This window comes from Tachyglossus aculeatus, chromosome X1 (genome assembly GCF_015852505.1).
Source record: "Tachyglossus aculeatus isolate mTacAcu1 chromosome X1, mTacAcu1.pri, whole genome shotgun sequence".
NCBI classification, from domain to species: Eukaryota; Metazoa; Chordata; class Mammalia; order Monotremata; family Tachyglossidae; genus Tachyglossus; species Tachyglossus aculeatus.
In genome coordinates, this window is record NC_052101.1 from 41,309,400 (window position 1) to 41,321,527 (window position 12,128).

Consider the following 12,128-nt stretch of genomic DNA (forward strand, 5'->3'; position numbering starts at 1 on the left):
TTCCCCGGTTCCCCCCCTTTGCTGGGGTTCTGCTGCTCTCTGAGACAGGAGCAAACATTTCTTTCTACGTGTAACCTCCCCAGCACTTAGAACAGTGCTTTGCACATAGTAAGCGCTTAATAAATGCCATTATTATTATTATCTTCTTCTTGAGAAGAGCCACAGGCTCTCACCTACCCCTGCCCAAGACTCCAACAATCCTGTGTCCCCTGACACGCTGGACTGTTCAATCCCCCACCTGCCAGGGAATCAAGGAGGCAGGCTCCTTTCTGTGCCGGGCCTGCTGTAATAATTATAATAAAAATATTTGTCAAGTGCTTACCACGTGACAAGCGCTGTTCTAAACACTGAGGAAGATACAAGCTAATCAGGTTGGACACAGTCCCTGCCCAACACGGGACTCCCAGTCTTAATCCCCATTGTACAGATGAGGCAACTGAGGCCCAGAGAAGTTAAGTAGCATTCTAGTAATCCGTGGAGGGATTTGGATTGGAAAGTGAAGGGAAGGGCACCAAACTGTCTAACCAACTCTGTTGTATTGCAGTCTCCCAAATGCTTAGTATGGTTTTTTGCTAACAGTAAGAGCTCAATCACTGTTGATTGATAGATTGAAGGAGAATTAGCCCCAGGACGAGGAACGGAGCGCCTTGGGCCGGACCGACCAGCCCTCCCTTGGCCAAACGTTGATGTGGCTCTTAGGTGTGGTCTCATCGCCTAAGCTCAGGGCCAGGCAGGATGCCAAGGGAAATCCGAGTCCCCAGCCCAGCTCTGACACCGGTTCCCATCCGTGTCCTTCGGCGAGTCACTTCGTTTTCCTAATGCTCAGCACTTAGCTAGCACTTTTTCGGTTTTGCCATCCAAGCACTTGGCCAAACTGTATTAAATAAGCCCCTGTACAAGAAGGTTTTTATCCTCCTCTTTTTCCAGGTGCCAAGGACAAGGAGATGTCACCTGCTCAAGGGTACAGGAGGGAAGGGTGTCCGGCCTACGATTCCAACCCGGGTCCCCCCAGTGGCCCTCACAGAAGCCCCTTCCAGGGGAGAGTCGGGAGGGAGTCAGCCAGACCCAGGCTGGTGTAGTTTCAAATGCCACTGATTCCAAAACGGTCTTGGGGCAGTCAAATTGGTCACCCCTGTGGATCTGGGGGCTGCTAAACCCACCGGTAATAATAATAATAATTATTATTATTATAATGTTGGTATTTGTTAAGTGCTTACTATGTTCCAAGCATTCATTCGTTCATTCAATCATATTTATTGAGCGCTTACTGTGTGCAGAGCACTGTACTAAGCGCTTGGGAAGTACAAGTTGGCAACATATAGAGACGGTCCCTAACCAACAGCAGGCTAAGCGCTGGGGAGGTTACAAGGTGATCAGGCTGTCCCACATGGGGCTCACAGTCTTAATCCCCATTTTACAGATGAGGTAACTGAGGCCCAGAGAAGTTAAGTGACTTGCCCAAAGTCACTGAATCCCAAAGTACTGAATCCTTCACCTGTCCCAGCGGCTTAGGGATCCGGCCTCAGTCCACTCTGTTATATTTCATTCTCCCAAGCGCTTAGCACAGTTCTCTGCCCACTCTAATCAATCAATCAATCAATCGTATTTATTGAGCACTCTAAGTGCTCAGTAAATACCATTGATTGATTGAGAGCCAGTGAGAACCCAGGAGATCTTGTCCTGCGATACCTTGGATCTTAAAGGTCCAGAGACCCCCAGCGAGTCCGGCCGCGTGAGGAAGGAGATCAGAGAAGGAGGGAGATGGGAGAGGAAGAGAGATGACAATGTATAACTGAACCTGACCTAGCCTTGACCCAGTCCGGGTTCTCGATGCTTCATCGGCTTAACGGCTTTGTCGTCGAGAGTTCGAGGGCACTGCCGGGGGTGCTTCTGCGTAATGTGTTGTTCAGGGTGGAGTCTGCCCTTTCTCTCTGAGAGCCAGAGATTGCATCAGGGACCGAAGCTGGGACGGCTTAGTTTGGGCAGCGGCTTTATCGCAGCTGGAGAACAGCAGGCTCAGCTATAACCCAGAGAGCAGCCGGGGATAGGTGCCCAGATCACCTTGGCCACGCTCACGTGCACTGCGACCGTGGCAGACCCTTCCACAGACCAGATAACAATAATTATGGCATTTGTTAAGCACTTACTATGTGCCAGGCACTGTTCTAAGCACTGGGGTAGATACAAGATAATCAGTTTGGACACAGTCCCCGTCCCACATAGGGCTCACAGTCTTAAACCCTATTTTACAGATGAGGGAACTGAGGCACAGAGAAGTTAAGTGATTTGCCTTAGCAGACAAGTGGCGGAGTCAGGATTCGAACCCATGACGTGCCAGGCCCGTGCTCTACCCACTAGGGCATTGATGGGCAACTTTCTTGCTGACTAGAATCCAGCCTGCTCCCGGCAACCAGCGGACGTCGACCTCTTGGAGAGGTCAAAAACGTCTCACCCAGTGTTGGTTCGAAGGTGACATCTCTGATGGTGCGATTGTGAGTGTCGCACTGCTGCTGCTAGTGTGATTGTGAGTGACACACAGCTGCTGCCGATGGCAAGATCCATCCGTGACATACCGAGAATCTCTTGAACACTTAACTCGTGGAAATATAATAGGGCTTAGAGAAGCAGCGTGGCTCACTGGAAAGAGCCCGGGCTTTGGAGTCAGAGGTCATGGGTTCAAATCACAGCTCTGCCAATTGTCAGCTGTGTGACTCTGGGCAAGTCACTTAACTTCTCTGTGCCTCAGTTCCCTCATCTGGAAAATGGGGATTAAGACTGTAAGCCCCCCGTGGGACAACCTGGTCACCTTGTAACCTCCCCAGTGCTTAGAACAGTGCTTTGCACATAGTAAGCACTTAATAAATGCCATTATTATTATTATTATTATCATAGGGTCCCTTTTCTGTCCCTTTACATTGTTCAGACACTAATGGTTAAGAGGGCCTAGGCATGTTCCATTGTTGGCAGGAATTGCTCTGGAGTTGTTTCGGAAATAGTGGTGGTGGCTTGCCCTGAACCAATCACACTCTCTCGCCCAGGCCCGATGGCTCATCAGTCAATCAATCAATCAATTAGTCATATTTATTGAGTGATTACTGCGTGCAGAGCATTGTACTAAGCTCTTGGGAGAGTACAATATGGAGAAGCAGCGTGGTTCAGTGGAAAGAGCCCGGGCTTTGGAGTCAGAGTTCATGGGTTCAAATTCCGGCTCTGCCAATTGTCAGCTGTATGACTTTGGGCAAGTCACTTAACTTCTCTGGGCCTCAGTTACCTCATCTGTAAAATGGGGATTAAGACTGTGAGCCCCCCATGGGACAACCTGATCACCTTGTAACCTCCCCAGTGCTTAGAACAGTGCTTTGCACATAGTGAGTGCTTAATAAATGCCATTATTATTATTATTACTATAGGGCCCCTTTTCTGTCCCTTTACATTGTTCAGACACTAATGGTTAAGAGGGCCTAGGCATGTTCCATTGTTGGCAGGAATTGCCCTGGAGTTGTTTCGGAAATAGTGGTGGTGGCTTGCCCTGAACCAATCACACTCTCTCGCCCAGGCCCGATGGCTCATCAGTCAATCAATCAATCAATTAGTCATATTTATTGAGTGATTACTGTGTGCAGAGCATTGTACTAAGCTCTTCGGAGAGTACAATATGGAGAAGCAGCGTGGCTCAGTGGAAAGAGCCCGGGCTTTGGAGTCAGAGTTCATGGGTTCAAATTCTGGCTCTGCCAATTGTCAGCTGTGTGACTTTGGGCAAGTCACTTAACTTCCCTGTGCCTCAGTTCCCTCATCTGGAAAATGGGGATTAAGACTGTGAGCCCCCCATGGGACAACCTGATCACCTTGTAACCTCCCCAGTGCTTAGAACAGTGCTTTGCACATAGTAAGCGCTTAATAAATGCCATTATTATTATTATTATTATTATAGGGCCCCTTTTCTGTCCCTTTACATTGTTCAGACACTAATGGTTAAGAGGGCCTAGGCATGTTCCATTGTTGGCAGGAATTGCCCTGGAGTTGTTTTGGAAATAGTGGTCATGGCTTGTCCTGAGCCAGTCACACTCTCTCGCCCAGGCCCGATGGCTCATTAGTCAATCAATAAATCAATTAGTCATATTTATTGAGTGATTACTGTGTGCAGAGCATTGTACTAAGCACTTGGGAGAGTACAATATAACAATAGAGCAGAAACATTCTCTGCCCACACAGAGTCTAAATGGGGAGACAGACGCAGCGTGGCTCAGTGGAAAGAGCCCGGGCTTTGGAGCCAGAGGTCAGGGGTTCAAATCCTGGCTCCACCAATTGTCAGCTGTGTGACTTTGGGCCTCAGTTACCTCATCCGTAAAATGGGGATTAAGATTGTGAGCCCCCGGTGGGACAACCTGATCACCATGTAACCTCCCCAGAGCTTAGAACAGTGCCTTACACATAGTAAGCACTTAATAAATGCCATTATTATTATCCAGCGCTTAGAACAGTGCTTTGCACATAGTAAGCGCTTAATAAATGCCATTATTATTATTATTATTATTATTATTATTATTATAAATAAATTATGGATGTAAACATAAGTGGTGAGGGGAGGATATCCCCATCTGGGGTGTCAGCTGACGCCATAGACAGTGGGGTTCCTCCTGAGGGCTTGATGTGGGCTCCCAGTGGAGAAGTCCAGTGACCTCCTGGGTGCCCTCCAGCACCAGTGGGTTGAGGCGTTTCCGGAAGAGGAGGTTGTGGAGTGGGCTCCCCCTGCACCGGTGGCTACCCTGAGCAAAGAGCTGGGAGCTGGGTTAGTAAATGTAGACAGTGGCAGCACCTTTCAGGGCAGGTCGCATAGCATAGGGGGTGAGAAGCAGCGTGGCCTAGTGAGAGACAACACGGGCCTGGGGTTCTAATCCCACTTGTCTGCTGTGTGACCTCGGGTGAGTCACTTCACCTCTCTGGGCTTCAGGTACCTCACCTGGAAAATGGGGACTAAGGCTGTGAGCCCCATGTGGGACAGGGATGTGTCCAACCTGATTACTTTGCATCTACTCCAGCACTCAGAACAGTGTTGGGCATATAATAAGCGCTTAACAAATACCATTATTATTATATTATTAGGTATAGCTAGCCTGGGCTGCCCCCTTGTCCCTGGACATTGAGAGGTAAAGACCACCCCTTGTTTCCGCCATTAATGGGAGAGGTGGCCAAGACCCCCATGCCTCCATCAGTACGTTTCAACTCCCAGAAGACGAAGGGCCACCACCACATCCTCTCTCCCCTTTCCCCGGTCATGGAAATTCCTCCGGAAGCAAACGAACCTGAAAAGAGGGACGACGTAGTTTTGAGGGAAGATCCCGATTCTCCCAGTGACCAAGGACACACCCTTGAGCCAGCCCTCATGGTACTTTCCTAGAACACGGATCCCTTCTCCTTTCTGCAGATCCAGCTCATCCGGGCCATGGGCCGAGAAGGAGTGCAGGGCCACGTACCTGGGGACACACAGGATCCATCCTTTGCTGGGATTTATCCAGCGCTTACTCTGTGCAAAGCACTGGACTAAGCACTTGGGAGGATATAATACAGTTAGTAGTCCCTTCCCTCAAGGAGTTTACAATCTAGGGGGGCGGGGGGTAGGGGAGATGGACACCAAAGTAAATCACAAGTAGGGGGAAACAACAGAATCTAAAAGATATGGACATAAGACCAGGAAGATGGGGAGTGGTAGATGATTGCTTAGCGGGCTGAATGCATGGGTGCTGCAATAGAGTGGGAAATAGAGTGGGGAGATAAAAGATTAGCAGGGATCTAAAAGATTAGCCGGGAACTTGTGTTATAAGCCACAATATTGACTTTTGTGTAGGGGAGCTGGGGAGCAATGAACAGGTGCTAGGTTGGTCCCGCAAGAACCTATATTTTTCAGAAGCTGGGAGCAACCATCACTGGAGGTGGAGTCCGCCAAATCAAGATTTTTCAGGATTCCAGGAGGCCCCAAACTGGGCATTGTGAACAGCTGACGGGGTGAGTGGGGCAAGACAGCTCTTTACAACCCACCTCTGACGGTTCCTAAGCGTCCGCTGTGGGTTTTTGCCTCCTACCCGTTCCAGGAGGTAAGGGAGTTTGATCTCCACGATTTCCTCCCCACTACAGCCCCGCCGATCCGGGTCTCCAAGGGAGACTGACCTAAATCCTGCCCTGAAAATCCCTAAGAAAAGGTGGAGGTGATGATCTGCCCTGGATGGCTCTGTTCAGCATGGGGGTAGGGGATGGTTGAGATGACCTTAGCAGTTCTCTTTGGGGAGGGCCTCCTGAGACACTTGGCCTCCGCGACCTACTCACATGTTAGCCGATATGTGTTGCTGGGAATAGGGGAGGGTGACAATTGCTGAAGAGGGTCCCAGGGGTCCGGAGGTGGAGTAGTATGTAGTGCCGACCTGTCAGAGAACAACAGGGGAGAACAGGGTGAGGGCTGGTCTGGGACCCCCCCATGGACCCAGCTGGAGGGCCACCCCAGGGACACTCTGGTGTGGGAGTGGAATGGTCAGCGGGGAATCTAGGGTGGGCTGCGAGGGGAGTCCGGTTCATTGTTTCCCACTGAGATAGGGCCTCGACAGGTTCCCGGTAGCTGCTGTCGATCAATCCGTAGATGGTATTTATTGAGCGCTTACTACAATAATAATAATAATAATAATAATGGCATTTATTGAGTGCTTAGTATGTGCCAAGCACTCTTCTAAGCACTGGGGAGGTTACAAAGTGATCGGGTTGTCCCACAGGGGGATCACAGTCTTAATCCCTATTTTACAGATGAGGCACCTGAGGCCCAGAGAAGTGAAGTGACTCACCCAAAGTCACACAGCTGATAAGTGGGGAGCTTGGATTTGAACCCATGACCTCGGACTCCAAAGCCCCTGCTTTTTCCACTGAGCCACGCTATTATGTGCAGAGCACTGTTCTAAGCGCTTGGGAGAGTACGATACAAGAGAATTAGCAGACATGTTCCCTGTCCATAATGGCCTGTCCACACAATAAATGAGAACTGTGGTACTTGTTAAGCGCTATGTGCTGAGCACTGTATTCAGGACTCAGGAAGATATGATGCAGTTGGATTGGATACAGTTCCTTTCCCACGTGGGCCTCATCGTCTAAGGGGGGGGAGAAAACAGGTACTGAATCAATGTTTTGCAAATGAGGAAACTGAGACCCAGAGAAGTTCATTCATTCATTCAATCGTATTTATTGAGAGCTTACTGTGTGTAGAGCACTGTACTAAGCGCATGAAGTTAAGGGCCCAAGGTCACCCAGTAGAGAGGGAGTGGGGCTGGCATTAGAACCCAGGTCTCCACTAGGCAATGCTGTTTGACTCTGTTTCCCCTTGCTCTTTGCTCCCAGCCCCCAGCTCTCCACCAAAACTGGGATTAAAGGAAACCTGGCTGATGATCCCAATGGAGAAGAGAAGGACTGAAATAGTCAAGTGGGAAACAATTTTCTCTTCTCCCCATGGATACACCTGGCTGGGATACACCTTATGAAAGAGCTCACAATTAGCCTGTTTCTGATCGGCACTAACGAAACAAGGCTCCTCAGCCAGGTAAGGTCAGGGGGATTCACTGGACACCCTCTGCTGTGATCCATAGTTAGGCAGAAAGGTGGTGGGGCGGGATGAAATTCTCATTCACGTCTCCTGATTGACTGGGGAGTCCACCTCATTGACAGCAGCTGCCTGGGGGGGTCGGCTCCCCTTTCTACTCTGGGGCCTGTCCTGATGGTCACCCCCAGGGAGGAAAGAGGAGAGGGAGGGGAGAAGAGCCTGCAACCCTGCGGAATAAGTGCTCGATAAATCCCAGCAAAGGGTGGCAGCTCTGGCCCCCTGCGATCCCTGGAGTTGGCTCAGCTCCTAAGAAGATCGAGCAGGATGAAGCCCTGACGACGTTGGCTTGGTCTGTCCCCGTGAGGGTCGGGGGGAATGGATGGGGAGGACCCCCAAGTCCTGCGGTGCCCATCAGCGTGGCTCAGTGGAAAGAGCATGGGCTGGGGAGCTCATGGGTTCTAATCCCAGCTCCACCACTTGTCAGCTGTGTGACCTTGGGCAAGTCACTTAACTTCTCTAGGCCTCAGTTCCCTCATCTGTAAAATGGGGATTAAGACTGTGAGCTCCCCGTGGGACATCCTGATCACCTTGTAACCTCCCCAGCACTTAGAACAGTGCTTTGATGGAGGTAGCCAGGTTGAGCGTTTAGGGTGCTGAGGGGATTTTCTGGCCCCAACAATGGCCATTTCACTCATCTGGCAAGCCCTGCTGGTCAAGCATGAAAGGTGTCCCAGGGTTTTCATCTCAGGGCCATTAAAGCAGCTCCCTCAACGCGACAGGAAAACAGAAGGCGTCAGGCTTCAGGGGAAGCTGCCCCAGCTCTGCCGTGTGGAGGCGGGTGAGAGGAGTGCCTGGCGCATTCTGGGGCCAGGCCAAGGAATGGCCTCATTAAATGGGTGACTAATCTCATGTTTGCAGAGATTATTGGAAAACTGATTAAACAGGATGAACCTCATTTAGCACCTATGACTTTCAGAGGGTGTGTTTGAGCCTCGAATCCTCCCGATCCAGAATCTAAGCTCATTTCCTTCAGACCAGGGAACTGTGGAAGGGCAGAGAATGCACATCCGTCCCTCAGGTGTCCGTTCTCTTCATGCTCAGCCTCTCGGCCATCTGGCTAGGCCTCGGGAGGAGATACTTGGGACCCGAAACAGCCTGAAGGAAGCCTGGGGGCTTCTGAATGGGGTGGTTTAAATTGCATGCAGAAACCAACTTGTGTGGGAGAGAGAGGGAGACTGGCAAGGTGGGAGAGAAGATGAAGAGTGGGAAAGAAAGACTTAGATCGGGAGCCTTATGCGGGACAGGGACTCTGTCCATCTTTATATCTACTCCAGTGCTTAGAATGGTGCTTGAAACACAGTAAGTGCTTAAGAAATACCTTTAAAGTTTCAAAAAAAGGAGAGGGGAAGAGAGAGGAAGATGAGAGAAAGAAAATAAGGGAGAGAAGGAATGAGAAAGAAAAGGAAATGGTAAGAGAGACAGCGACAGAGAAGGAAAAGGAAAGGGAGAAAGGACAGGGAAAGAAGGGGGAAAGGGAGAAAAAGGGGCACAAGGTATGAAGTAGAAGTGAATGAGTAACAGATGGCCGAGTGCCTTCTGCTTGGCAATGTCTGTTTCTATCCCAGGGATTAAACCCAGTCAAAAGTGGTCATGTTGTTGTGCCCAAATCTGGGGTCACCTGCTCTGGAGTCCCCCTGCTCCATCCCTGGGTGGATTTATCTGAGGGAGACTATGTCTGGCTCACAGTCTGGAGACAGGTCCCTTTGGTAAAGGGAAGACCCTGAAGTCTCTGTGGCCCACAGTCGCTATTTAACACCTACTGTGGGGGTTGGTACTGGGCATTCTACCTCTACTGTTCTCTTCTAAGCACTTAGTACACTAGTCATGTCATAAGCTCGTCCCCCTAGACTGTAAGCTCAATGTGGGCAGGGAGCATGTCTACCAGCTCTGTTGAATTGTACTCTCCCAAGAGCATAGTACAATGCTCTGCATATAGTAAGTGCTCCGTAAAAACCATTGATGATGATGATGAAATACTACTGATTGACTGCTTGACTGATTTGACTTGCCCCGGGGAGTTCTTGGCAGGGCAGGGGGCTCCTTCTGAAACCGTTGGGTTGTTTCCTGAAGCCATCAGAGGGTCGGCCCATTTTCCCTAAACCTTTCGAATGGTCTTTTCCACAACAGTCTTTCTTTCAGAGGGGCCAAAGCCTGGAATTCATAAGGACCAATGATTTCTGATTGAGGGTTCCTGCTACTCCTAGTTTAGTGCTCATTGGAAAAACCAATCAATCAATCAGTTGTATTTACTGAGCACTCACTGTGTGCAGAACACTGTACTAAGCTCTTGGGAGAGTACCATAAAACAATATTACAAACACATTCCCTGCCCATAACGAGCTTACAGTCTAGATGGGATGACCATTCACAACCATCTTGTCCCGAATCCTGCAGCTGGCTAGGCTGGCAAGAGGAGAGATTGCTAGGCTGCTCTTTCTTTTATCCTAACAATAATAATAATTATAGTATTTGTTAAGCACTATATGCCAAGCACTGTTCTAAATTGGGGGGTAGATACAAGGTAATTAGGTTGGACACAGCCCCTGTTCCACATGAAGCTCAGAATCTTATTTGCCATTTTACAGATGAGGTAACTGAGGCCCAGAGATGTGAAGCGACTTGCCCACGGTCACACAGCAGACGAAGTGGTGGGGCAGGAATTAGGACTCATGTCCTCTGACTCTCAAGCCTGTGCTCTAGCCACAAGGCCATGGTGCTTCCCGTTCTAAAGGCCATGCGTGATGCGTGATGCGTGACTGCTGAGGCAATCCAAAATAGCCCACCTTGGGTTCAATAACCTGTTCTTTTTCCTATTTAGACTGTGCGCCCCATTTAGGACAGACTGTTTCAGACCTGATTATCTCATATCTATCCCAGTGCTTAGTACGGTGCATGGCAAATACTGCTATTATTATTATTATTATTATTGTTATTATTATTACTATTACCTGGCCCAGCAGTCTCATCGACAGTGCTTATTGAGCATCTGCTGAGTCCTTCGCATCAGCCTGGGAGAGTACAACAGAAATAACATCCATCTTCCCTGCCCTCAAGGAGTTTACAATCTAAAGTACTCTGTCTCCAGGGGGAGCACCAAGAATCCTCTCTCTTGCGGTCTCAATTTCTCTTCCCCTCTTTGGCTTCCTTTCTCCCTCTTTTAAAAATGTTTTGCTTGGAAGAGCAAAGCAAGGGTGAAGGAGTGGAAATGGGAAGGAAAGAAGAAAAAGAAGAGGGGAGAGGGAGGATGATTGTAGCAGGTCAGACTGGAGGTTTGAGCACTTATCTGGGAGGGCCAGGAAATGAGGAAAGTTAGAGACAGAGGAGAGAAACCCTGGAGGTTTAGTGGAAGGCCACCTCCACCCAACTGTTTTTGGTCATGGGGTCAGGGATCCACCATTAATACATGGATAATCCCCACGGTCCTTTCAACTTCAGTTTAAATCCTCCTCACCTTCCCCAGTTTCACTCTCTGGAGGAGCAGCAGGAAGCACTTGAATAATCCACCTCCTGAATAATAGAGAGTCATTGCACCTAGAGATTTTCCTCCTTATACCCTGCCCTAACAGTCAAAGGAGGAGGCTTTTGGTCACATCAATCTGCTGAATCCCCCAGTGATTGAGCAGACCTGTGTTTTTCCCCAGGAAACTGTTCTCCAGTGACATTGGGCTTCACAGGGCAACTCCTTCTCCCCAGGGGACTGTATATATGTATATATGTTTGTACATATTTGTTACTCTATTTATTTATTTTACTTGTACATATCTATTCTATTTATTTTATTTTGTTAGTATGTTTGGTTTTGTTCTCTGTCTCCCCCTTTTAGACTGTGAGCCCACTGTTGGGTAGGGACTGTCTCTATATGTTGCCAACTTGTACTTCCCAAGTGCTTAGTACAGTGCTCTGCACACAGTAAGCACTCAATAAATGCGATTGATGATGATGATGTAGGGGACAGAAAGTCCTCATTAGAAGGTGCCCGATCCCAGGAGGCTGGAGACGTTAAATTAGGTGAAGGGTTTCAGCGATTGTTACATCTGCCCCACTTGGTGGATTGCCAACTCAGTGGGTCATCACAGTCTAAATTGGGACCAGGGTAGTGGACTAATCCACAATTGGACTGTGCCTCTGGGGTCCATTCTGGGCTGGACCCACCATCACCTCCAGGACAGCCCACAGGAAATAATAATGATAATGATAATAATATTGGTTAAATGCTTACTGTGTGCCAGGCACTATACTAAGCGCTGGGGTGAATGCAAGCAAATCGGGTTGGACTGTGCCTCTGGGGTCCACACACTCCCAGGACAGCCCACAGGAAATAATAATAATAATAACAACAATAATAATAACAATAATAATAATTATTATATTTGTTAAATGCTTACTATGTGCCAGGCACTATACTAACTGCTGAGGTGAATGCAAGCAAATCGGGTTGGACTGTGCCTCTGGGGTCCATGCACTCCCAGGACAGCCCACAGGAAATAATAATAAT

The 12,128-nt window shown here is 49.0% G+C and overlaps 1 protein-coding gene across 1 annotated transcript in view; it reads right to left on the minus strand.

Moving 5' to 3' along the window:
• Positions 1 to 12,128, minus strand: part of SH3RF2 (SH3 domain containing ring finger 2) — a 128,229-nt gene that overhangs the window by 16,917 nt on the left and 99,184 nt on the right. Inside the window, exons 6-7 of the mRNA XM_038740708.1 lie at positions 6,322 to 6,416; positions 5,304 to 5,474 (exon numbers count right to left, since the gene is read on the minus strand). Coding sequence (XP_038596636.1) covers positions 5,304 to 5,474; positions 6,322 to 6,416 — 266 coding nt within the window. The remainder of the gene's footprint in view (positions 1 to 5,303; positions 5,475 to 6,321; positions 6,417 to 12,128) is intronic.